At 38.7% G+C, this 26,844-nt stretch overlaps 1 protein-coding gene across 7 annotated transcripts in view; it reads left to right on the top strand.

Moving 5' to 3' along the window:
- The window catches only part of NSD3 (nuclear receptor binding SET domain protein 3), a 73,462-nt gene that overhangs the window by 35,094 nt on the left and 11,524 nt on the right, over positions 1-26,844 (top strand). For 4 of the 7 annotated variants that reach the window (XM_075910727.1, XM_075910724.1, XM_075910725.1 and 1 more), the window contains 12 exons: positions 4,572-4,672; positions 7,122-7,167; positions 7,819-7,949; positions 8,380-8,508; positions 9,320-9,446; positions 9,940-10,137; positions 10,751-10,921; positions 14,491-14,640; positions 16,939-17,095; positions 21,135-21,337; positions 21,775-21,887; positions 22,695-22,964. In XM_075910727.1, the coding sequence (XP_075766842.1) occupies positions 4,572-4,672; positions 7,122-7,167; positions 7,819-7,949; positions 8,380-8,508; positions 9,320-9,446; positions 9,940-10,137; positions 10,751-10,921; positions 14,491-14,640; positions 16,939-17,095; positions 21,135-21,337; positions 21,775-21,887; positions 22,695-22,964 (1,796 nt within the window). Of the gene's footprint in view, positions 1-4,571; positions 4,673-7,121; positions 7,168-7,818; positions 7,950-8,379; positions 8,509-9,319; positions 9,447-9,939; positions 10,138-10,750; positions 10,922-14,490; positions 14,641-16,938; positions 17,096-21,134; positions 21,338-21,774; positions 21,888-22,694; positions 22,965-24,384; positions 26,350-26,844 lie in introns of those variants that run through there. The other 3 variants (XM_075910728.1, XM_075910726.1, XM_075910729.1) reach the window with 3 other exon arrangements.

The following is a 26,844-nucleotide window of genomic DNA, read 5'->3' as shown; positions in this document are numbered from 1 at the left end:
CTGAACTCCGTTTCAAGTCCTTCCTCCTATTGTTGTGTTTTTAGTATTTTAGTCAAACAGTCTTTATCCTCAATGTGTAAAATGCATCATACATGTTTGTAATCATGCCTTAGACTGTGGAGAACACCTTGTTTAATAATGAGTATGTAAAAGTAAGTTTGGGGTAATAACACGAATTCACCCTGATATACCAAGCAGCAAGATAAACAGTTGGGTTCAGTCTGGACCCACAAAAGGGGGATGTTTGATGCAGCTTAGGTGTCATAAAACTAACTCTTTCCGATAGGATTTTTTTTTTAATCTTGCAACATTATTCATTGTCACTCTTGCTTTAGTTATAATAATAGAGATGTAGCCATGTTAGTCTGGTCTTGCTGAAAGAAAAGACAGGACTATGCAGCACTTTAAAGACTAACAAGATGGTTTATTAGGTGATGAGCTTTCGTGGGCCACACCCACTTCCTCAGATCAAATTGTGGAAGAAAATTGGCACGACCATATATACCAAAGGGATACAATCAAAAAAAGTGAACACACATAAAATTGACAAATCAGATTTTAGAACAGAGGGTGTATGAGGGGGGAGGTTAATGTCTATGAGATAATGATATAAGAGGTGATAATTGAGGAAGCTATCTTTGTAATGGGTAAGATAATTAGCATCTTTAAGACCCATCTGTAAAGTGTCAAATTTAAGCTTGAATGACAGTTCTGAGGCTTCCCTTTGTAGCCTGGTGTTAAAGTCTCTTTGAAGCAGGATTCATGTAGTAAGGTCATTGAGACAATGCCCAGTCTGGTTGAAATGGCAAGAAACTGTTTTTTCTTTGCGAAATTGTCTGATGTTTGTTTTGTGTGCATTGATTCTTTGACGAAGTGTCTGAGAAGTTTGTCCAATATACGTAGCAGACGGACACTGTTGGCACATGATGGCATAAATTATATGATGACATGTGAGTTACAAGATCAAGAACACATATATTTCATCCAGAAATATAATTTATGCCATCATGTGCCAACAGTGTCAGTCTGCTATGTATATTGGACAAACTTCTCATAGACATTAACCTCCTCCCCTCATATCCCCTCTGTTCTAAAATCTGATTTGTCAATTTTGTGTGTGTTCACTTTTTTTGATTGTATCCCTTTGGTATATATGATCATGCCAATTTTCTTCCACAATTTGATCTGAGGAAGTGGGTCTGGCCCACGAAAGCTCATCACCTAATAAACCATCTTGTTAGTCTTTAAAGTGCTGCATGGTCCTGTCTTTTGTTGCTTTAGTTATGTAGCAATGCAGAGGACCTGGTCTTAGTGCAGTTAGTTCTTTTTTCAAAACACAAAATAAAACCAAACCAAAGACACCAAAACAAAAAAAACCTCACACCATTCTGCATATATTGGCGCGCTCTCCTCAGGCCACAGAGTTCAGCTCCTCTGCATATATAGTTCTTGTTGTATAGTTTTACTTGAATGTTGCTGTCCCCTGGGTTGTCAACACAGACCTTGGTACCTTCCCTTGCAACAAACCCGTTGCCAGCTTTGTCCGCATATTCACTCTGTTGATACCATTATTGGACCTGACCAAGTGAGTTATAAGATCAAGAACACATATTCCTGCTCATCCAGAAATATAATTTATGCAATCATGTGCCGAAAGTGTCCGTCTGCTGTGTACATTGGACAAACGTCTCAGACACTTCGCCAAAGAATCAATGCCCACAAAACAGACATTAGACAGGATCACAAAGAAAAAACAGTTTCTTGCCATTTCAACCAGAAAGGACATTGTCTCAACAACTTGATTACCTGCATCCTTTTAAGACTGCACTTGAAAGAGAATCCTTTGAACTGTCATTCATGCTTAAATTCGACACTTTACACCTAAGCTTAAACAAAGACACTAATTACCTTACCCATTACAAAGATAGCTTCCCCAATTATCACCTCTAATATCATTAGCTCACAGACATTTACCTTCCCTGCCATCCCCTTTCTGTTCTGAAATTTGATTTGGCTTTTTCATATGTGTTCATTTTTTTAATTGTATCCTTTGGTATATATGATTGTGACAGTTTTCTTCCACTATTAGATCTGAGGAAGTGGGTCTGGCCCACAAAAGCTCATCACCTAATAAACCATCTTGTTAGTCTTTAAAGTGCTACATAGTCCTGGGTTTTTTTTACCCTGGTGTGAGCAAGATGGGGTTTTATCTGCAGTTGATGGAATCATTGTCTCTCCTGCTGCTTTTAAGTGCTACTCTGTTAATTGCCCAACAACAGAGGAGGTGTTCTCTGTTTTGTTTCCCTCCCCTGGAAACCAAAGGCATCACCTCCACAATTCGCAGTGGCTCTTAGAACACAGGGAGGGTAAGGATTCTGAGCCTCTTTTTTTTCATTTTCTCAGGTTTTTTGGATACGTAAAACATCACCTGATAACACCCCATACAGTGCATGAGCATTACTTCAGTATACACTCCAAACAGTCACTTTCAAAGCCATTTCCAAAGTCCAGACAGTTATTGGTCCCCTCTCATGGAACATAACTGGAAGTCCTTTTTTCAAATTTAAGGTCACCGGAACTTCAGAATACCTTTACGGTAAAGTATTTTACAGAATGACTCTGGGAGCCCTGATGCATAAGCCACAGTGAGATGTACAGAATTCCATAATAGTGGGGAAAATCTGTTTCCATCATTGGCAGTCTGATCAGAGAACTACTTTGAGAATTTAATTGGAGACTGGAAGTATAAATAAAACTTGCCCAATGACTTGGTAACTGACGAGGTGCCAGGCTGGCTATAAACCAGCCTGAAACTAGCTCCTGTTCATAAATGTTACAGAAGTGAGAGAGGCGTATTGTGGAGGTGATGCAATGAACCTTTGGGGAATTGGGGGAAGTAGTGCCCTTGGAGACCAATGCTGTCTTCTCCGATACAGGTCTTGCATCACAACATAGCAGAAGGAGTTCTACTGAGCATAGAGAAGAAAGGGGATCACTGATTAGTTGACTTTCCTCGTCAGACTTGTCCAGAATTAGTGAAGTCTTTCCATACATCATACAAGGCATGCCTGCTGAACATAGAGGGGCTACAGATCAGGTGCCTTGGACCACTCAGAGCAAGTCGAATACACAATAAAATTTGCTATATACCTTTGGGTATACATTCTAAAATGTGTCCCTTTAAAAATAAAATCTTTAAAACCATTTGTATTGGCACAAATACAATTCTTGAGAGTTTCCATTGCACCAGTTTTAAATGCACAATTTTCTAAATAACTAGAAAGCAAGATTAGCTGCAGATAATCCTGAGTAATTACACATCAAATGAAATCTCACTAAATAAATACTAAACCTAAGTGTATAAGAGAGAGGAAAGTTCCATGCTTCTAGAGTCCTCTGGAACAATTTCCAGGCATGATTACAGCCTACCTCTTTTTTTAGATATATACCACAATATCAATGGAAGCAACAGACATTTATGGCCTCCAATAATGAATCCTCTTAACAGAATACAAAAAAATTCCAGATCCATATTTTAGTCTTCTAAATATTAATAATTTTAAAAAATAAAAAAAATCCCTATCTTGTTAGACCAAAAAGGCCTGATGCTGAAGAACAAAACTGCAGCTTGTTTTCAAACTTGGGGCTTTTCTATCCATCTTACACCTGTGCTTTGGTTCATAAATTACACATTGCACAGATGCTGTAGATGCTCCTCAATAGGAGCAGAGCTGTAACCCAGAATACTCCTTGCCAATTTTTTTTAAAGTAGCAACTGTTCTGGTGTTTTCAGGTAGCCGAATGACGCTTATTAATCTGAGATTGCTTTCTAAGGCATAAATTTAAGAAATCTGTGTGTTCAATTTGTGTCTGCTAGAGTAGCATCCTGTCTATTGACGACCGTTTGTGTTCAGTTTTTTTCCTCAGCATCTTGAAATCTTTATCTAACGCTGTCAATTTTTTATTTATTGCAACTATGATAGCCCAGCTTTTGACTAACCTGGTACTAATATCTAGAGTTCAGATACTTGATAAATCAGTTCATCCAGCTGACCACATAAAATCAAAGGCCCAGAGAACCTTGTTTTGGAGAACAAAAACTTGGAATCTAAGTTCTCAATCATTACAATACCAAGACATTTTAAGTAATGCTGTTTTTTTTTTTTTTTAAATTATGGATACAGTACCTTTAACAAAAAAGCCCAAGGCAAGCTAGTTAATTAGAAAATAATAGACCAAAGGCTCTGAAAGTGACATGCCTTATCAAACTCATTCTATTCCAAATACGGATTCTAGCCTTTTCCTTCACCCTTTTATTGGTGTCTTTTCTGTACCCAAGCCTCTCTCCATTACGTGTATTGTCCACAATGAGGGCTTCAGCTGGCAAAAAAACAAAACAAAAAAATTAAAAAAAAACCCTTTGAACTGACTTTTTTTTTTTTTTAAAGTCTGAGTAAAATACCAAAAGAATAAAAAAAAATGCTATTTTTACTACAGCTGTTGACTTGGTACTGAACACATCATGCTCTTCTGAAATAGGACTCACGTAACAGAATCCTTTCTTTCCTTAGGTTCTGTAGAAAAGAAGCAACAGAGAAGATCGATTCGAACCCGCTCAGAGTCTGAGAAATCCACTGAAGTTGTGCCAAAGAAGAAGATCAAAAAGGAGCAGGTTGGCTTCCTCCATGTAGAGAGTTAAAATATATTTTGTATTCATAAATGTTGTGGCTTATATTGGTGCCTTTTTATTTTTCTCCATTTTGCCCATCGAGTTTCCTTTTTGGACTATCCTTCATGAAACCCCCCTGTCAGTACCATTATTGCTGTGACTCTGCTACTGGCATCTTCACAGTATCAATTCAGGCTTTGGATAATGGGAACTCAATGATGCAAGACTTCTAATGAACCTGACATGTTAACGTTGAGATTTGTGTTGTCAGCAAAATGATTTTATGTTTCAATAATATCTGATGGAATTGCTGCCAGGTTCCTTCCTTCCTTATTCTTGGTTTAGCTGCTGGTTTGTATTGAGGTTTTGTTTTTCAAAGTTTCTCATTTATTTGATCACTTCTGAAAATGGACTCTGAAGAATGATCTATCTTAAAGATGAATAATCTGACTTTTATGTTGGCAGACATCAAAAATGCAGATCTTAGGGTTTTTTTTCTCCCCCTTAAGTAGAACTAACATGTACAGGGCACTCTTTTAATCTGAATGCCAGACAGACAAATGTTGTTGCTTTATTTAAAAAAAAGTTCTGAGTGGAGAAAAGTAGGCAAGTTGAATGGGTGACGTACTTAAATATTTAACTCAATACACTTATTTAACTAATTTGTCAGAGTTGTTGGTTCTTTTCCTTACTATCAGTGTTTCCCTATTTAAACATTAAGGGCACCCACTTTTGAAACCTGACACTTTTGTATAACAATTGTTTCTTAATACAGTTTTTTCCAATGGGCTTTTTTAAAAAAGGGACACAGGTTAATTTTTTTTTAAATCATTAGAGTAAAATGGATATTTACAAAAAAAAATCCTAATTTATTCTTTGCCCGTTACACTTTTATTTTGTTGCACGTCAAAGTCATCTTAACGGCTGAAAATAGGCCTCATCTAGTTTTTTAAAGTTTTGTATTTTGATTCCGATGCACTAGTTTGACACGTCTGTGTTTGGGTTGCGAAAGCGCCAGAAGAAATTTTAACTTTTGTCTCAAACTTTTTTAAAGGCAACCTAAATGTTGGATTTAAAATAGCTGACTCATAGGCCCTTTAACTTGGTGTGAGAAGTTGTGGTTTCCCTATTTTATATAAAATCTTTTTGCGTTTACAAATTCTCTTTAATTTAACCAAGGTAGAAGAACCAACAATAGGAAGGTTGTGGTTCCAGGGCTTTGCTTGCTTTTTATACTATGTAGCTAACTAAGGCAACATAGTACATTAAATTGCTTTTCTCAGGCAAAGTATGTGACTAAAACATAATAAAATAATCAAAGATGCACTGTAATGCACATAACTTTGAATGTATTAAATTATATTCAAAATAGATCTTACTAACTTTCAATTATGCAACAATATTTGTTACCCAAAGTCAAGTTTTCTTGCAACCGATTCCCAAATTCAGTCTGCGACCACTTGGTTTAAATTTATAACTGGAATGAATACAAATAATGGGAAAAACAAAATGTTAATGCTACTGTTACAGTGAGAAATAGAGAAATACAAGTGATTGTTTAGATTTTATATTTGTATTACGAACTGTATCCTATACAAATCCTTTTATTGTATGTTTTTACCTATTGTACAACAAAATAAAATATTTTTTAAAAAATTATAGAATAATCCTTAAATATTTACTAAATGTGTTTCTATATGCTTTGTTAACCACATTGCAAAGAAATAAAAGCCTGCAATTCTTAGCCTAAAACTAGGACCTTAGGAAACAATTCTCTTCTTTTAATTATGCTTTTATCACCAAATTTTCACAGCAGAGAAATTTTAATTTCATCCTTCTGATGTAGGATCGAGACCATGAAGTGCTTTTGGAAGATCACAAACTTATCTACTTAAGTTTGTACTGACATGAGTTTCCAGCTGTATAGAGCTCTGCAAAGCTCTGTATGGAGTCCTCATCCCCCCCTTTATGGGCCTTGCAGCATTCTATACAGAGAGAAGGTCCATATCTCCAGGAGCTCAAGAGTGCATGCTTGATGGAAGTGCCTTAAACCGGCAATACATTAAGTGTCTCACTAACCTGAGTGTCATACCTGTATAAGTACAAGTTTACCTTAACAGGTGTGGGTTTTTACAGCAGCATCAGGGTTGGCTACAGAAATGAACCTTTCTCCTGCCTGCTGGACATGGATAAAGCTTTCTTGTTGTCTTCAAGCACAAAGGGAGCGATTGGAAAGGACATTGCTATTGAACATATGGCTGCCCTATCACCTGGTATTCAGCCTAGGCAGCTAGGATTAAATCCCAGCAGGACAGAAGGCTTACACTGAGAAGGGGACTGCCAGACTACATCTGAGTTCAGATATGCTAATCGCTTAAACTTGGATGTTCTTTCTTTTTTATACTAGGGGAAAAAATTCCTCTGTTAACTATAGATTTTCCTGTCCAAACAGGTAGAAATGGTTCCACAGACAGCAGTGAAGACTGGATTACAGAAAGGTGAGTTTAGCTGAATAAAAACAAATGTTAATTATTAGTACCCTATTTACAGGCCGCTTATTATATTTCATTGATGATTTTCAGTCTGTGTGAACTGAAAGTAATTCCCAGATGCTTGTTGTAACTTCATTGTATTGATCTACCTTCCTCCCTTTGAATTATAGCCATCTTTTGGTAATAACTAGGAAAATAGTGTGTGTACTTGGTTGTCTTTAAAGTTTTCACTACTTGAATCTTGTTAAAAAAATTGAGGCTATCAGAACATAGACATATTTATAAGATAAATGGTGTGGGATTACCTGTTGGGTTTTTATACCTGCCTAAATGGTGATAGTTCAATAGATTGTGCCAATACATGAGCTATCTATCAGTTTGACCAAAGTTTTTGTTTAATGGCATTTGAATGCCACTTTCTAGTAGCTAAATTTACAAGCTAGATTTGGTTCAACATGAATTCTTTACCACATGTTCCCAGTAACATTGCTGACCAAATTCTCAGGTCAGGGTCACACCCCAATCCATGGGCCGGGTCCTTTGCATATAAAGTGCTGCGTTGTGGACATTTTTCATGTCTCTTATTTCCCCTCTTGTGATTTTAAAAAGAAAAGTGAAAACAGTATTTTAGAATTCATTTCAATATGTTGTGTTAAGGTGCCAGCGAGATTTCAGATTCTTGTAAACCTCTAAAGAAAAGGAGTCGTGCCTCAACTGATGTAGAACTGACTAGTTCAGCATACAGAGACACATCTGACTCTGATTCAAGAGGACTTAATGATCTGCAGGTAAATGTGTGATATTTGCACACAGATCTGTGTTTCAGTATGTGAGACAGAAATTGCATGATTGATGGGCCTCAGTTTTGAATATGAAAGTAACTTAGTAGTCGAATTCAGATAACTGAATCGTTTTGCTCTTTAAAAAGTCTGACAATGTTATGGTGAGGTTAAAATATTTTGATGGTAGATTGGGTCGGCCATAAGTATCTTGATGTATATTTTCCCATGCTGGTCCAATGCTAAAAAGGACATTTTTTAAATGGGCAGTATATTGTTAGTCACTGTATATTGAGGCTCATAAGCGTTCAGATAAGTCTTTTTCATGTATATTGACTGTATTTTTCTTTTAATCAATGAGGACTTAATATTTTCCATTCCATGGTTAGCCTTTTAAAGTAGCTTCTATAAAAGTGGTTGTGGATTGATTACTTTATAGGGTAGCTTTGGAAAGCATTCAGACAGCCCATCAGCTACTGCGGATGCCGATGCTTCTGATGTACAATCAGTAGACTCTAGCTTATCAAGAAGAGGCACTGGAACAAATAAGAAGGATACTGTTTGTCAGGTAGGTGGAAAGTGAATAGTACTGTAAACAAATCTGTGCTAAAATTGTGCTATCTTCTCTATTTTAATCTGGTCTGGTAGAAAACTTGAATTATGCAATTGTATTTTGACCAAATCTCAAAATTAGAGAGCACCTTAGAACATGAGGGTGTGACCAGGTCTTGCAGGCTTACTGCTCCAGAGGTGATTTTTTTCACTACCCCGCCACCCCCCCCCCCCCCCCCCAAAAAAAAGTTGACATGGCATTTTGGAGGTTAAGACTGAGTCCATGGAAAAATACAGTACAGCGTGTAATGACTAATATCACCAAGCAAGCAAGTTGCTATATTCTGCCCTATTTGAAAATTCCAGAGGATCTTTCAGAGTAAAACAAAATGAGAGCAACAGTGTGCTAATCTAAATAAGGCACAGGCATGGCTAACTAGCAAGGTCTGCATTTGAGGGAGGCTCTGTTGCTGTTGTCTTGGCAATTGCTTAAGACAACACCTATATGGTGGGGATGGGAAAGCACGTCTCGCAGTCACCGCTCCATGTATATGTAGGTGAAGAGAAGTCTAAAACCAAAAAGGATGGGCACTCCTTTTTAGAGGGGACACGTTCAGTGAGTGCTGCAGGCTTCCAGTGGCTGTTACAATTGCTAGTTTTGTCGGCAGCTTCAGCCAACTGGCCTGCTTGTTCAGAAACCAAGAAGCTGCAGTGTGATATGAAGAGGTTTCGGCCAGTTAATTTCCATCGCTTTGGTTCTGTTTGTCACTTGCATTTAAACATCTGTCAGGTGCTTTGTTTGCTGACTAGCTGTTTGCTTGTTTAAGATCTGTGAAAGCTCTGGCGAGTCTCTGGTCTCCTGCGAAGGAGAGTGCTGTAGAGTCTTCCACACGGAATGCCTGGGACTGAAATCAGCACCTGATGGGAAGTTCATCTGCATTGAATGTAAAAATGGTAAATGTTAGTGTGTGTGTGATGGGGGAAGATCTTGGTTTCTATTTTCCCCAGGCCAGGGTTTATTAAATGGGCAGTGTGTTCTAGGTAGATTACAGTGATTTTGATGAAGCCTTACAGTGATTTGATGATGCCTTCAGTAATTATAGTCAGGGCTGAACAAACCGAGGCAGGGATGTTCTACAGTGAATAAAGTTAAATGCTGACTTTCTTCCCTCTCCACTTAGCAAGTACTTTTAAAAGGATAATTAGTGAGCTATTCAGTGCTGGGCTGTATTCCTATTTGTACTGCACCCAGCACAGTGGGGCCTAATCCTGATTGAGGCCTTCATTAATGTGCAGTAGTAATGGTGAGGGGGGAATATTTTGCTTACATTGGTGCAACTGCATTAACTTCACAGTTTTTCTTTCTCTGCCAAATTTGCAAATTTGCCTCACAGGAAATAACTGATTGCATTCATGCTGAGGTTGGTTTTATTCCTTTTCTTAAAAGGACAGCACACGTGCTTTTCCTGCAAGCTTCCTGGTAAAGATGTAAAGCGCTGTTCAGTCAATGCTTGTGGTAAATTTTATCACGAAACCTGTGTTCGTAAGTTTGCCACTGCTGTCTTTGAGTCACGAGGATTCCGTTGCCCGCAGCATTGCTGTACCGCCTGCTCAGTGGATAAGGATATCCACAAAGCAAGTAAAGGTGAGAGCACAACTGGATTGGGATAGTAGCAGGAAACTGTAAAATACCTGACATTGAGACAAGTAGCAGAAAATGAAGATGAATGTGATACCTTACACTTATGTGATACAGTATGGAGGGATGGACATAAATTCATTATGAAGGGATTCATTATCCGTTTGGACATCAATACAGTGGGTTCACTGTGAAACAGGTCAGTTTTGGAGGGCGGGAGGTTAATGTGAAACAGCCAGCCTCTTAAGAAGTAGTGCTTAAGGACACTTGGAATAGGTTCTGTGCCATCCCTCCGGAGATTACTATAAGTTAAAGGTCCCAAGCTGAAGTACTTCCATATAGCAATGGACTGTAGAACAGTTGTTCTTCTGAAGGAAAGGACCTCTTCTGAAGTGAACTCATGGTCAAGCTTACCAAGCAGTGTTAGACTAGTTAGAGCCAAATAGGTTTTTGTCTTCAGTTAACAGAGTAAAAAAATCGTATTGGTTTTTTGAAGATATTAATGTCTAATACTCCCTGGTTAGACTAAACCAAACTTGTATCGCAGTCCGTGATGTCTTCCAACCTGTCCTAATTTCCACTGTGACATGGTGCATTTTTCTGCATTTATATTAAACAGGACGCATGGTGAGATGTTTGAGATGCCCAATTGCCTATCACTCAGGAGATGGCTGTATTGCTGCAGGAAGCTTGTTTGTGTCATCTCATATTCTCATCTGTAGCAACCATTCCAAAAGGAATCACTCTTCATCAGCTGTAAATGTAGGCTTTTGTTTCGTTTGTGCAAGAGGTGAGCACTACTTTTTCCCCCCTTCCATTTATATGTCCAGTGTGGTCATTACTACAGTTACATAATAAGGCTGGGACAGTTTACAAAACTTTTTTTTCTTTCTCCTTGGGGCTCTCCATTGGCTTCTAAGCTTCCTCTTTGACTGCCAGGATAATACCTACGATATTCATGTATTTCTCATGCTAGAGTTTTCACATACAATTTTTTTTGATGTTCAGACACAGTTTTGAAGCACTGAGATGTATCTGTGCTGCCATTTGGGGAAAAAGTGGAGGTTGGGTTCCCTGACCCAGCGGTTGCAAGTCGAATCAGTAAACATTGATTCTCTGTCTCTTCAGCAAGAGGGGTTTCTTTCACCCTCTATAAATTGGAAAATAATGGAGTATCTTTAGGTTGGTGGGTAGTTTGCTCATAAGCTAGCAAACGTCCGTTTGACATCCAGTCCCCCTTAGATAAATAATTTTTTAGAAAATTATACAGTAACAGGAATTACCACTTAGATCAACTAAAATCTAATTTAAAAATGTTTTCCATATGCTGCAGCTGTTGGTCTTCCCCACCCTCTTTTAAGCCCCAGCAGTCTGTCGGTCACTTTATTTTGTTATCTTCTGGCAGAAGATATGATTAATATTCTAGTGTTTTATTTTACTTCAGTCAAAGCCCAGTTGCAAAGATATCTCTGCCATGTTCTCTTTGGGGTGTGAAATTTAAATACATAGAGCCTGTGTGTAATTTTATATATCTGTTAATCATAACACACAATTCTTCAGAAAGTTCCCACTGAATGCATCATATCTTTCAACTGTTTGACAGTTAGTAGTAAAGCAGTGGAAATACATGATGAATTTTGAATCCATGTGCTTGTATTCAGTTTCTGCAATTAGAGGACTAGTTTGTGTAGTAAAGAAGGTTTTGCATGAGCAAGAGCAGATTACTAGTACAGGATCTAGAGATGAGGAGATCCAGAGTTGGATTTTTTCCCTCTAATTAGATTACAGGAAATGCAGTTATCGGAGGTTCCAAGGTAAAAACAAAATTCTTTCCCTTTTAAATAAATCTAATTTTTTCCAGAGAAATGGCATCCGGAGGTTCAGAGGTAAACAGTAAGTCTTAGAATGCTGAGCCTGGGAGGGGCTCTTAAAGCGTATGAAACAGTATTTACCACATGGTTCAGTGCTTTTCCTTTAATGAGCCTGTTTCAGTGCTTTGGGACATTTCTAAACAGGAAGTATGCAAAGTGAATCATGCCAGTGTTGCATAAGCATACATACATGCAGATAAACTTATGGATGTTGCATGTATCTATTATTGCTCAGTTAGATTTCTATATAGGGTGTTTGTCCAATCTAAGTTTTATTTCAATTCTGACTTTATTAGCATGTATACAAGTGCACAGCTTAAAACCAAAAATCCTATTTTCAGATCTGAATTTTAATTAGCAAAACCCTTTTGTGTATGTGAACAGAACTGCTTTTATTGGTCCGCAGGTGTTCAAACTAATGTCTAACCATTTCTAGAATGGCTGTAGCGAGTTGTAATATGATAATATATCAAACAGCATTTTTAGCTACAATACCAGGATCATTAGTTATCCAGTAGCGTGCAGTATTTGTTTCTGTGAAGGACAATTGTATTAGTTCCTGTAACCAGCCAAAGCATCTGTGGAACTGGTTCCTGAAAGCTGAGTGGATCTAAGCTCTTGTGTTCTGCAAACAAACACACACACTAATTTAGTGTCACTAAAATATTTTTTAACCCTGTAAAATTTAGTTTCTCGGAAATGTCTTCATTTCTGTTTATGAAACTTTTAAAGATTATTTGTAAGGTGCTGGCCATGTGCTTGGCACTATACAAATACAAATACAAAATAAAGACAGTCACTGGGTCTGTTAGGCAAGAGCTGTTACCTCACAGGTGAGAAGTTTCCTGCATGCACTTGGATTTCATCCAGAATCAATCCGAGACATGCAAAACTGAAAGCAGAATTTGATACTAGGCTTCCAAGTCTGAATGTTGGTTGCCTAGTAGCATGATAAGGCCTTTTATTGTGATTGCACCAGAGAATAGACTTGCAGATCTGGCATTTCTGCCGCTTGCTAAAGTATAAACGTAAGTTACAGGAAAAAGTATTTTTCTGTCACACTGGTTTGTTTTGATGGTTACATGATTGTTTCATATCTAGTTTATATATCTGAACTGAACTATTTACAAGGCCTGTGGCTGGAGCCTGTGGGGTACATTAGGGTGCACCTCTATTAGAGATAATATTTTGACCCCATGCAGATGGAAATTAAAATACATTGGCACTCCTGTGTCCACCAACTGTGTCTATTCAAAGATTTAAAAAAAATACAAAATTGGCTGCTAAATGAAATCCCTTTGTATTATAGTAGGGATATAGCAGCTCTCAGAGAATTTGTTATAGGTTCATTTTTGTCCAAGATAGCTGTATTGAGTGGCATTGTGCTCCACCAGTGGAAGTATTGAGGTGCAAGGCACATCTTCATCAACCCATTCAGCTGTATTGGTAGGCTGAAAATGGAGTTCCCTCCAATTGCTTTTCATCTGGATGGTGGCATGGAGCGAGCACTTGGTAAAATTCTCTGGGTGGTAGCAGGAGCACTACGAGAATCACTTGGAAGGAAGTAATCAGGAATTAAATGTCCTACAAATGTTCTGCTACTTATTGCACATGCAAACAGTAATAGCTGTCACTTAACATGCTCAGAAGTATTAGGAAGAGAGAGTTGCGTATTTGGATCTACTGCAGTCTTAGTGCGAAAAACGTAGGTATCAAAACATCAGCAGTATATTGAAAAAACATAGCTAGTAGCTACATGTAGGCAGGCCTGGTGTACTCATCAGCAGTGAGACCAAATAGCTGTATTAGTCTGTTTTATCACATTGGAAGTCCCTTTTGTTCCCAGTCCCCACTGCCCCACATAGGCGCTTCAATGGATGATAGTGCAAATACTCATTTATCTTCAAAATCTGTGGATTATATTTAAGGGTTGTTTGCTATGCTGTCCTGGTAGCTCCATTCCCCTTTTATCAACTCTAAAAGTGTGGTCTAGGACGTCCCATTCAGAATCCCCTTCCCATGTGGGGATCTGCATATGCCATCTGTATTTCTCCAGTGTTATAGCCCCTACTGCCCGTAGTGTTTCTGATTCAGTGATATAGTCACGCTGTGTAATTTGGCTGGCTGTTATCTTTTGGGGGCAGGATGGCTCATAGGGAACTAGCAGCAGGTACTTTTTTGGTGCTTTTTTAAGTGTGCAAGTTAAAACTACTGCACAAATAAAATTTCATTAGAAATGGTTTTTATTTACTCTTCAGTTTTCCTCCACTTACGTACAGATTCACTCTCTAACATATAACCTCATCCTTTAGTAGATCTAGAAACCTTTTCTGTCAGACTTTTTTCTTTTTCTTCATATTATCTTTTTCTTTCAAACTTATAACATATATATGCATAATAGGTGTTGGTTTGATTTATTTTATTTTCTCCTTTATGGAATCATGGGTAGTTTCATTGCAACTCATCTCTTTCTGTTTGTTTCATATAGGGCTGGTAGTGCAGGATCATTCAGACCCCCTGTTCAGTTCATATGCCTATAAGTCCCACTACCTACTGAATGAATCAAATCGTGCTGAGTTGATGAAATTACCTATGATTCCTCCTCCTTCGTCAGCTTCCAAAAAGAAATGTGAGAAAGGTAACCAAATAGTTTCTTTCTCTTCAGTTTACTTTCGCTTTTCCTGTTTTCTTTTCTCTTTTTAAATCAAATTAAAAAGTTTGCTTGTCAAGCACCACCTGTTGCTTTTAGTAAATTTCACTCATTGATTATTGTGAGTGTGTGTTCATGTTGTTGGCAAAATATTTATTATAATAAAAGGGCTTAAAATAATTAATAACACTAAATTATCCCTCTCCACAAAAAGCTAAATCATGTATTGGCCACTAGGTAGTCTCCAGGAAATGGGAATAATCTACATAATTATAATGCTAAGGTGAAGAGAGTTCAGTAATGTTGCACTTCAGTTCCAGCTCATTGACTTTTAAAACTTCTTAAATTGCCTTTTTCTGAGGAAGTCTATTATGGAGCCTGCTGAGAGCCTGCAACAGTCAGAATAGGGAGTTTGTTTGACCGTTTATTTGTATATTGGCATTCCAGACAACCAAAGACTTAGGAAGGCAGATGGCTTTTTGCCTGTTTGTTTCTGTTACAATCCAGGGGCCTTGTATTTCATTTGTTAGTGCAAGCTGAGTGATGCTCCTTTCTCGCCTCATGTGACTGACTGCTCACTTCCTGGAACAATGCTGCTTATTGGAGTGGCAGAAGGTGCTGCATCTGGAGCAACAGGGATTCTGCTCTGTCAAGAAAGGCAGGCAGGTGGGCAACTGCAATAGGATTAGGACAGAAGCTTTTTCAGGAGTAAAACTTGATTGCTTTATGCTGGTAATGCTATTGCTGTCAAAGGAATTTATGGGAACAGATCCAGCTGTGTGTGTCTGTGAGCTTCAGAGGTTATACTCTATCCCCACAAAAATTTGATTTCCCAAAGGGTGTTCCGAAATGGTGCCCAGTCAGTCATTTTAAAATGAGATCATTTCAAATGTTGCTAGATGTAGACAGCTTTTATTTTGTGTAACTTCTGACCACAAAAATTATTTTGAGCCCTCTGCTTAGCTTGAGCAATATCTTACTAATGCATTCTAAGAGCGAAGTTTCCCTGCTTAGCTCTGAGAGTTTTTGTTTTGATTTTTATTTGGTTTTCGCATCTCTTGGCATTTTACCATGTTGGTTATTGTTTCAGTAATTTATGCTGGGTCTGTATTTCCTCTGAAACAACACTTACAAAAATTCTTTAAAAAATAAACACTTGATCATGGGGTGGGGAAGCTCAGGAAAGTCCAAATGCTTGGATTTTGTTACATTTTTAGCAGAGGAAATATAGTAAGTGATTTTGTTACTGATTGTTTAAGGAATGCTTTTTGCAATATATTACAATCAAATCAATGACTGTTTTGAAAGTCTATAGGTGGACAAGATTTTCTGATGAACATTTGAAAATAAAAATTCAGACTTCAGATATTCGAATTGCTTAAAATGCTGCTTTTAAATTGCTCCCAGGCTTTTTACCCTGGGACTAAAATGTTCATTAAATTTCTATCTAGATTGTAGCAAGTGTGTTTATTGTATGAGCTTCTTTGTGTATTGACAATGGTATAGATGTTCTGTGGGTGCCCATAATAAACACATCTGCTAGAAAACAAGTAAACCAAAAAAACATTTTTGTCTAATTTCTTTTTAAAATAATGTTTACCACATTGTTATATCAGATTCCCTTCGTGCACAAAGGGAACTCTGGGCAAGGGTGAAATCTTTCTGTAATCTCTCATTCTTCATTAAAAAAGTAAATTAAGGGTGCTCACACTGGTAAACCTTCATTTTGAAGAATATGCACAGACTTATAAATTACAATTCTCACTTTTTTTCCCTCTTAACTTTGAAAGCAGAAAAACATTGATCAACCTATAGGCTCATTTTTATGCATACTAACTGATTGCTAAGGGATCTAGTCATGACAATGTTGGTTTAATAAGTATGCCAAAAAAGTGCATAATTTGTATAATTGTCAAGAAGAGATAATGGCCACTGCCAGACTACCTGGATTTAAAAAAGAAATGCCATACAGTTTTCAAGAACGTTTCTCTTAAGATCTGACACATTAGCAACTTGACGAATTTAACCTACATTTTTCAAAATCAAGGTCTGTCTTGTCCCAATTTGTGATGCAGTCAGGAAATAAGATATTACATAGTAGACAAGTAGTATAATACAAAAGAGACTAATTTTTAAGCCAGCATTGTAACGGACTTGATCCCTTCCTTTTGCCGTATTTGGGGTGAGGCAAATCCAAGTTTAATGCATTTAAGTATAATATTAAAAATACCCGCAGAAGCCTCAAACTGCTGTTTCTGTAAAATGAGTGAGTTTGTTTGTTTAAAGGTGGGAAGTTGTTGTGTTGCGAGTCCTGCCCAGCTTCCTTTCACCCCGAATGTCTCAACATAGAGATGCCAGAAGGATGTTGGAATTGCAATGACTGTAAAGCTGGCAAGAAACTACGTTACAAGCAGATTGTCTGGGTCAAACTTGGAAATTACAGGCAAGTTCGCTGAATACAACTGGAAACTATTTTAGATTGTTGTTTTAGATTTAAGTTTTTACTGTATCCTGCATCTATCCAGGTACACAAGCAGGGCAGCCCAGTGTTAATAAACAAGTAGTTCTCTCTGTATCTAATATGGTCAGATGTTGTATGGCTTTTTAAATTTTGCTCATGCATTTGTGTGCATTAAGGTGAGTACTACTCAAGCATTATCTGTGGGCTCTCTAAGAGTGCCCAAAGATCATGAAATACCGAGGGCATCAAAACTTTGTCTGCATTTATTTGTAGAGATCATTCATAAGACCCCTGCGGGAGTGCAGAAGGTTGTTGATCCTCTTGCAAGTCCCCATCTGTGCCGCAGAATAAATGTGATCAGTAAAATGCTGCATGTCTAACAGACATTGGTGAAGGTGATGAAGGAAGTCCTCTGCCTTCCTATTCTTGGGAAAGAAAGAGGTTGCTGGACATTTTAATCTCAAATATACTTTTTGCTGTCTCTGTGGCTTTCCTCCTCTTGTGTAGCTCTGGCTATAGAATATGTCCAGAGAATATTCCCTCAAGACTCCTGTATCTGCTTCTCCTCTACCTGGAGAACTCCCTCTCTAAAGCCTCACTCAAACGGGTGGGGAGGGGGAAACACCACACACCAAACAAACACAAGCTCAGCACACAGTAAGAAAGCCCCAATAACAAAACACACTTCCCTCAAGAGTCCTGTATTTGCTTCTCCTTCACCTGGAGAACTCCCTCTCAAAACTCCCTGTTAGCATGAGTCAAAAGTGTGCCCTTGTAGCCAAGAAGGCTAATGGCATATTAGGTGCATTAAGCGGAGCATTGCCAGCAGATCCAGAGATGTCATCATTCTCCTTTATTCGGCTTTGGCGAGGCCACATCTGGAGTATTGTGTCCAGTTCTGGGCCCCCCACTACAAAAAGGATGTGGACACATTGGAGAGGGTCCAGCGGAGGGCAACCAAAATGATTTGGGGGCTGGAGCATATGACCTACGAGGAGAGGCTGAGGGACTTGGGTCTGTTTAGTCTGCAGAAGCGAAGAGTGAGGGGGGATTTGATAGCAGCCTTCAACTTCCTGAAGGGAGGTTCCAAAGAGGATGGAGAGAGGCTGTTCTCAGTAGTGACAGATGGCAGAACAAGGAGCAATAGTCTCAAGTTGTGGTGGGAGAGGTCCAGGTTGGATATTAGGAAAAACTATTTCCCTAGGCGGGTGGTGAAGCGCTGGGATGGGTTCCCTAGGGAAGTAGTGGAGTCTCCATTCCTAGAGGTGTTTAAGTCTCGGCTTGACAAAGCCCTGGCCGGGTTGATTTAGTTGGAATTGGTCCTGCCTAGAGCAGGGGGCTGGACTTGATGACCTTCTGAGGTCTCTTCCAGTTCTATGGTTCTGTGATTGTGTGTTGTCCAAAGAAAAGGTACATCAGACAGCTTTTGGCACTGCAATTTCAAGTTGTCCACGGAAGGATGCTTTTAGAATTATTTTTTTATTGTAAGGGGAAATCTTGCTTTTAATTTCTATTTCTAGACTTTCACAAGTACAGCAAAACTGCCATGGAATTGTTACAAATCAGTGAAATAGGTCCAAGACTAACTAATATACAGTCAAGGCCTGTCTTTTGCAGTAGTTGCTCAGAGCATAGGACTATCTTTCCAAAAATAACAACCCTAATGACATAAAAAGCTAAGTACCGGGTACTTAGAGCCCACTCTGTTATCCTCATTTAGCATGGACACTCTAGTTGACAATATTTTTTTCCCTTCTCTTTCCCTCCCCATCCCTCTCTGCTATTTATTTGTACCCTGAACCCCTTAACTCCAGTCATCTGAAGAAGTAGGTTGTGCCCACAAAAGCTCATGCATGATACCATCTACATTTTTTGTTAGTCTCCAAGGTGCTGCAGAACTATTTGTTGTTGTTTTTTTAAGTGTTTCCAGTAATAGTTGAATTTGTGAATCCCCTTCCCTATCTGTGATTGTGTAGACATATCATCATATTCTGATAATTGTCAGTTCTGGCTTTCTGTGGAATTAACCCCAAAGAACTCCAAGTTCCTCAAGGGTTGAAAATGTTGGAATATCTGGTTCAAATTGATGAAGTACACATGAAATACCTGGATATAATGATTTATTAACAATGTGGAGTTTTGTCTTTCTTAGTTACTAATGTATTGAACTTAAAGGTGTTTTAACCTAGGATAACTAACTACACGTGTTCAGCAGAATAAACTTAAAATTAGAAATGCATCCATGTCATCAGTTATTTAAATATGGTCTTGTGATTAACCCTTGACTTTGCCGGACAAATGGAGCATAAGAAAATGAGACTAAAAGTAGTTTGCTGAGATTTTTTGTTTTGTTTTTCTAGGTTGAATTGCTGTGTGGAAATATTCTGAATTGGTCCAGCTATTGGCCACTCTTTATCTTTGGTTTCTAACTCCATTTACTTGAAATTGTCAAATCACACTACAAATAGTGTTAGTCAGTTTTTGCCCAGGTGGTTCATCGTGCACATACAAAATGTTGTGGTCTAAATTAGCCGTTACCATTCCAGAAGGAGATCTTGGAGTCAGTATGGATAGTTCTCTGAACACATCTGCTCTGAATGCAGCAGCAGTCAAAAAAGCTAACAATACAGTATTAGGGACCATTAGGACAGTAGATAACACAGAAAATGTAATAATGACGCTGTATCAGTCCATGATATGTCAACATGTTGAAAACCAGATGCAGCTTTTCCATCTCAGAAAATATTTATTAGAATTAAAAAAGGGATAGAATGACGACAAAACCAATTAGGGGCATGGGACAGCTTCTGAAAGGGCAAGTGCAAAAAAGACTTGGTGCTGAGCTTAGAAAAGAGACGGGGGTTGATAAATTCATGAATGGTGTGGAGAATGTGAATAAGGAAGTGTCTGTTACACCTTCATGTGAAATGAGAGCAACAAAATTAATAGACAGCAGATTGAAAAACAGGTATAGAAAAGTACTACTTCACCCAACAGTCAGCCTGTGGAGCTCCTTGCCAGGGGATGTCGTGAAGGCCAAAAGTATAACTGGGTTTAAAAAAGAACTAGATAAGTGTATGAAGGATGGGTCTATTAATGGCTATTAGCAAGGTGGTCAGGGATTCAGGCCTTTGTACTGGATATCCTTAAATCTCTGAATGCCAAAAGCTGGGAGTGGATGACACGGGATGGGTCACTTGATGACTTGTCCTGTTCTATACATTCTTTCTGAAGTATCTGGCACCGGCCATCATCAGAAGACAGGATATTAGGCTAGATGGTCCCCGGTCTGAACCAGTGTGGATGTTCTTAAGTTATGATCTGGAGTTTTCACATTATTCATCTAATTTTGAGCCTATGAAAGGGAGTGCCTGATGCATAAATGGAATGTTTAAAAATCCAAATGATTTTTCATCGCTGGAGGTGTTTACTGCTTTCACTGTGCTCATTTGGGCAGTGCAGTGATGTGCTGGCCACTTGACTTTCTGGTTCTTTTGCATTAGCAGAATGCTACTATTGGATTTCCAGTACTACAAGAGGATTAACTCTTCACACTAATTAATTGACGGAGCTTTTTCTTCTCATATAAGGATTTGTAAAACCGCACTTTAAAAAAGCAAAACTCTATCTAAACATCAAAAAATGTCTGGCAAACATTTTCATTGCCTTTAACTTAATCAGGGGGTTTGTTTTTATTAAAAAATATTGTAACGTATAGCTGAACAGTTTTGTTAACAAATTTCCCTTCGGATTGCTGTCCCCAAATGTATGTACTGCACAGGGCCCTATCCTGGGTTGGGACCATGAGAACTTTAAAGATGTATGTCTCTTTGTGGATCTTCCCAAGTAAAATCAAAGGCAATTTTGCTTTTGTAAGGAGAATAGGATAGGAATCACTGCAGTTGTATTTCTTAGGAAGTAAATGTAACTTCTGCTACTGCAGCTGAAATTCCCAAATCAAGAATCCAAGCAATTTGCCTGTTTCATAGAGTTTGAGTTTTTACTCTTTTCTTATTTGCAGGTGGTGGCCAGCTGAGATCTGCAATCCCAGGTCTGTGCCTCTCAACATACAGGGCCTCAAACATGATATCGGGGACTTCCCAGTATTTTTCTTTGGTTCACATGACTACTATTGGGTACACCAGGGCAGAGTTTTCCCTTATGTTGAAGGAGATAAAAGCTTTGCTGAGGGGCAAACTAGTATTAACAAGACCTTCAAGAAAGGTAAAATTAAACAAAGTTTATAGTGGTTTATAACAAAACTTCCACGTTTGTTTCTTCATCTTCACTTAACTTGCATGGGAATTGTGTGGTTAGTGTTCTGTGTCTGTGCTAAACTCTGTGTGGTGCCATTGACTAGAGGTTAGAAGATTGTTAGCATCTAACTTCCTCCCTCTCTGTGCTGTTATAGGCAACCCCCGTTTTTCCCACTTAGCTTAGAAAGAAGTTATGAGGGGGACCTGGGCTCTGGTGCAGAGGGCCACCGAGAGTTTGTATATATCGACTGTGAACTACTTGATTTAAAAGTTGTTCATGACATACTGTAACACTTCATTGTTAGCTTGTTCTTTGGAGACTTCCAATTCCTAGCTTTTCACAAATGTTCCTCAGCAGCAGCAGCCCAATACTAATTTTTCCCCATTTTGGACTCCTTTGCACAGCACTTGAAGAAGCTGCAAAACGCTTCCAGGAACTGAAAGCACAAAGAGAAAGCAAAGAAGCACTAGAGATCGAAAGGAATTCAAGAAAGCCCCCACCATACAAACATATTAAAGTGAGTCCCCTCGTTGTGTGTGAATGAGCTATAGATTTAAACAGGGCAGCAAATTGTGGCTTAGAAGAAAATTCATATAATCAGTCTGCCATTCTTCAAAGGTCTCTTCTGACCTGCCTTGTTTAGTACCTTAAGTCCTTTAATTTTATAAGGGCAGTAGTAAGCATCACTAAAAGGAACTTTGAGTTTAAGGTCAGTCTTACTGAAGATAAAGGACTATGATATTTGCAAGAGGGTTCCACCCCTCACAAATGAATCTTTCTTACCAATAAGAAATTATATTAGCATTGACAAATAACAAAACTATTAGGTGTGAGAACTTAATTCCTAAATCTGGTCACTAAGAACATGATCTAGCTTTTTTTTCCCCCAGTAACTGTGGGGGCACAGTACCTCAGACTGTGTACTTATCTGTTTCATCATACTTTATAGTAGTTGATATTCTTGGGATTTCTGCACATTTTTGTGTGCCTCGAGAGTTGTAATACTAATTCATGTACTATGCTGTCTGAAACAGTCTTGTCCCACTTTCTATAGTACTACCTCCTTGCTGGTTTCTCAGAACAGCGGAGATGCTTGATAGTCATGGAGCAGTGCCAGATGGAATCGCTGAAAGTCCTAAATTGCAGCAACGTATTTTTGCCTTGTTGCCTTTTCTTAGCTGACATACTTTCTTTTAGAAGGGAGGAAAAAAATACACCCACTTCTGATATCAGTAGCTGAGTGTGATTTAAGTGCTTCTGATCTAAATTCTGTGTTCATGGCCATAAATCCAAATTTATCCCTTGTCTTTTTTTTGTTCCACAGTCCAACAAGGTAATAGGGAAAGTTCAGATTCAAGTTGCTGATTTGTCAGAAATCCCTCGCTGTAACTGCAAGCCGTCGGACGAGAACCCCTGTGGCCTAGAGTCGGAGTGTCTGAACAGGATGCTTCAGTATGAGTGCCATCCCCAAGTGTGCCCAGCAGGAGAGCGCTGTCAGAACCAGTGCTTCACCAAAAGGCTCTATCCAGATGCTGAAATCATAAAAACCGATCGCCGTGGTTGGGGTCTCAGGACAAAAAGGAACATTAAAAAGGTAGAATTTAGGACAAATGCTTAACTAACCATTAAGCAAAGTAGTTGAGGAGAGTACTGCTGCTCTTTTAGTGTTTGTACCTTGAAAGAAAATGTATTTAAAAGTTAATTCTTTGAAGTGAGTTCATCCTACACACACTTGTTTCTTTAAATTTACAAGGCATGAAACTTCCTCAAGAGGAGGAAATAATGATACATCCAACTCCATGGAATGTGAGACCTCTGGCAGAGGTGTTTGGGGTTTTTGTTTGTTTGTTTTTGGGGAATTACAATGCTTGCTTCTAGCACAAGAGCCAGATTTGACTGGTTATAAATTTTGTTGATGATGGGCAGGAGAAGAGAACTATCGGTACTTCTAGAAGGTAGTGATGTACACAAGTTCTCCTAGTGACCTCCACGCATGGAGGGAGAGGAGAAAAAATAGTTTCTAGATGGTTTCATATGCTCTTTTGACCAAGTTCAGCTCTTGAACATGCTAAAGTCTTAGAGGGATGGGAATAAAAAAATAAAACATACCTCCATCATTTTCTCTTTCCCTCAACCCCAGAGTTAACACAGCAAATGAAATTAATCACACTTCATGATATGAAGTAACTCAAAGGATGGGAGATGGGGCAACCTAAGGCGGTGAGCCTCTTTCCGAGGGGTTCCGTCAAGGTAGCTTTCTGGACTTCCTTTTGCCTTTTCTTTTAAGCTCTGACATGGTAACATGATTATTCTGCAGTTCCCAATGGTAGATTGTCTGGATTGGGAGTGGGAGGGGATGCAGCATTGCTCTTACAAACTTCTGGTCACCAGGGAGCTGGCATAGCCTCCTTGACACTCAACTCTTCAGACTGGATTTATTTCAGAAGAACTCGGAGGGGATTAATAAAAGTCTTTTGGTGATCAGGCTACATTGGACAACACACTTAAGTTCTTGTTTAAAGTTCAAGAAGGCAGAGAAGAATAATGAAGATACAGAGATTTCTGTTGCTGGACATGGTGCACTTGTTATAAGTGAAAAGCACCAAGAACTGATTAGCTTCAGGAAATATTGAGGACTTTACATAAATGTTAGAATGATTGGAATCATTAGAGGAGCAGTAGCAGATGGGGTAGCTGTGCTGTGGCGGGTGGGAAATGAAAATACCTTTCCTGACTATGTAGTCAAGATCCTGGAATGGATCATTTTGGTTTTCCTTTACACTGTGTCGCTGCACACTGTATTCCTGGGGACACCAGGCTGGGATTATCCACTGGGATTCAGGTGGGATGTGCAACAGTTGATATGGAAAAACAAAATCTTGCACTGGATTGCAGTCTTGCTCTACTTCGAGGCAAGCATGAGGATGATGGGCCTGGATTTCACGCTACTTTAACTTGCCAGGCAGAGGATTGGATTTGATGGACAGATGTATGTTTTGCTCTTACTCATGCAGGCTTCGTTGTTTCTGAACAAGGAGGAGGCTGAGCACACCTGAAGAATGGAAGATCCAGCTATGGCTGCAGATGGGATGGACAATCAGGACACGTTGTTGTTTTTATCATTTGACCTGCATCCTCAGAGTTCACTCCAGAGCACCCTTTTGCTCTCATTTGGCTTCATGTTTTCTCCACTTTGAATTTGCACACATCTTGCTAAAGAAGGTGTCCTGGAACTTCTCATGGCGAAGGCACATTCCACAGTTCTGGTGGACTTAAACATGATGTAAGGTCTTCACTGCAATTCTCTATTAAGTGGCGCTGACTCCTGTCCAGACTAGGAATCCCGATGGGACGTTTTGGATTGTACCTGGGCGTGATAATGCGCTGTTGGATGGTGGTGTGTTTAGCTCCAGAATGTAACTTTAACAGTTAGACAAAAGCAAAGAGATCCGAATTGTCTCATCCTTAAGTTATATGCTGCTTACATATTAAACATAGATAGTATAGGATAACCTACTAGCCTGAAGTGACTCTCCAGTAATGGCAAATGGTCTTGAGCAAAGGCGTAGTAGCAACTCTTTAACTGTGAATTCTTTGCTTTTGTCAGTTCTAGTTAGGGTATCTATCTTGTTTTTGTTTAGTAACTTAGTTCACAGTATATAGAAATTTGGCATAGAGAAATGTTGTGTGGCACCTAAATGGATGTGTGAAGTATTCACTTGCCAGTGGCACTGTCAGAAGTGTTTGAACAGACCAGTTTCAACTAGGTTTCTACGATGGTGATCACTGCTTCAACTGAAACGATAAACCTTTGATTAGACTTGGGACAGTTCTGCTCATGGGTGTTCAAATAACATATTAACAGGTAACTAGAGAAAACCATAGTAAAGTGACAGAATTTAGTTTGTCTGGCACCAAGTACGTGGTAAATGTCATAGCATCTTTATGGTGGATTTTCTGTGAATTTTCTGCACATATTAAGTATAAAATAATGTATTTGTGTCCTTCAGGAACACTACTGAAAATTTTGTCACTGGCATCATTAGAAAAACTCTTCTGGGGGGGTTTGATTGAACCACCTGTTTCAGAACACACAGGCTAAAATAGAAGCATTTTCACTTCTGAAAACTTCACTCCAGAGATTACAGATTTGCCCAAGTATCTTAGGACAATGTGTCCACTGGAACCTAAATCCCATTTCCAAGTGGGACTTAAAGGCTTCTGAAAATGTTATCCTGATGATCTTCTCCTGCAGTATAGCCTTTTCCCTTCAAAGCTCCAAAATGGGATTAGCCATGACTCGAGGGCTCTTTCTGGAGCCCTGGCACAACCAACCAGCTGCCAGAGCTCTTAGCTTTGACTTTTGTCAGACTGTTGATCCCGCGTAGCCTGTAACATGTTGGTACCATTTTATTTAAACGCAAAACAAAACAAAACCCTTGGAACTGCTCAGACACTTTTTTGACTATTAAATTTGAGCATCTCAAATAACTGCTTTTGGAAGTGTGTAAGCTTTAGAACTATTGAGACTGTTACAGAAAAATGACCCTCAACGTGCAGTGTGTTAACTCCCTTGTATCAAGGTATCCTCGTTTCCTGGCCATTTCCAAGTCCATCACATGAAAGCTGGGAATACGCAGTCAGCCTGAAGGCTCACTTTTAACTTGTTGTTTTTAGCGGTTTAATTATTTAAGCCAGTTTTGTAATATCTGTTCTACATTAAAACTTCATTATCACAAACTTTGCTTGTTTGTTATTGACAATTAAAAGTCCTGTTAAAGATGAATTGTTCAAATACTATGCGGTGAAAATGTTTAGCAGTACAGTAGTGTTGTATGAGGTTGATATTCTGTGGGCATCTATCTGTTATCCTGATTTTTTTTTCTTAAAGTATGTGACTCAAAATACTGCCAGTGAACCTCCAACTACTGTAGAATCTTGTGGTTTTGCTGCTGTAACTAGGACCAGTGCATGGAGAAGCAGTTGACTCTGGCTTTATCTTTTTCTTACATTGAATAGTACACAATGCCTAAGTGATCTTTTCTCATGGGTGTTTGAATATATTGCTGTAAAAATGTGGGCATTTTCTATAGAGTGACTGTACAGATCTTTTAAAATAGGACAGAAGTACAAGCAGAGCCATGGACCGGCTATATGCAGTTGACCAAGAAAGATACAACTCGTTAATCAAATGTGTCCTTGAAAACAATATAATCATTTTAAATTGTTGCTTTATTAAGTTCTATGTGTGATGCTTCCGTTTTGAAGCACAGTTCTGTAATTTAATCTAAACTTGAGCCCATATGTATTTTTCTATACGGGTCACTGTTACGTAGTACTTTGTTTTAACCATTTCTCCCTACTTGGCTTATCCAAAGGAACCCACCCTACTTAGGCCTTGCAGTGGACAAAATGTATCTCTAAGGGCTTCCCATCTAATTTTTCTATACTCCCTCCCTCTTTTTAACTGTACA

Source organism: Pelodiscus sinensis, chromosome 28 (assembly GCF_049634645.1).
Source record: "Pelodiscus sinensis isolate JC-2024 chromosome 28, ASM4963464v1, whole genome shotgun sequence".
Classification (NCBI taxonomy): domain Eukaryota; kingdom Metazoa; phylum Chordata; order Testudines; family Trionychidae; genus Pelodiscus; species Pelodiscus sinensis.
This window is presented reverse-complemented; position numbering and strand designations above follow the sequence as displayed.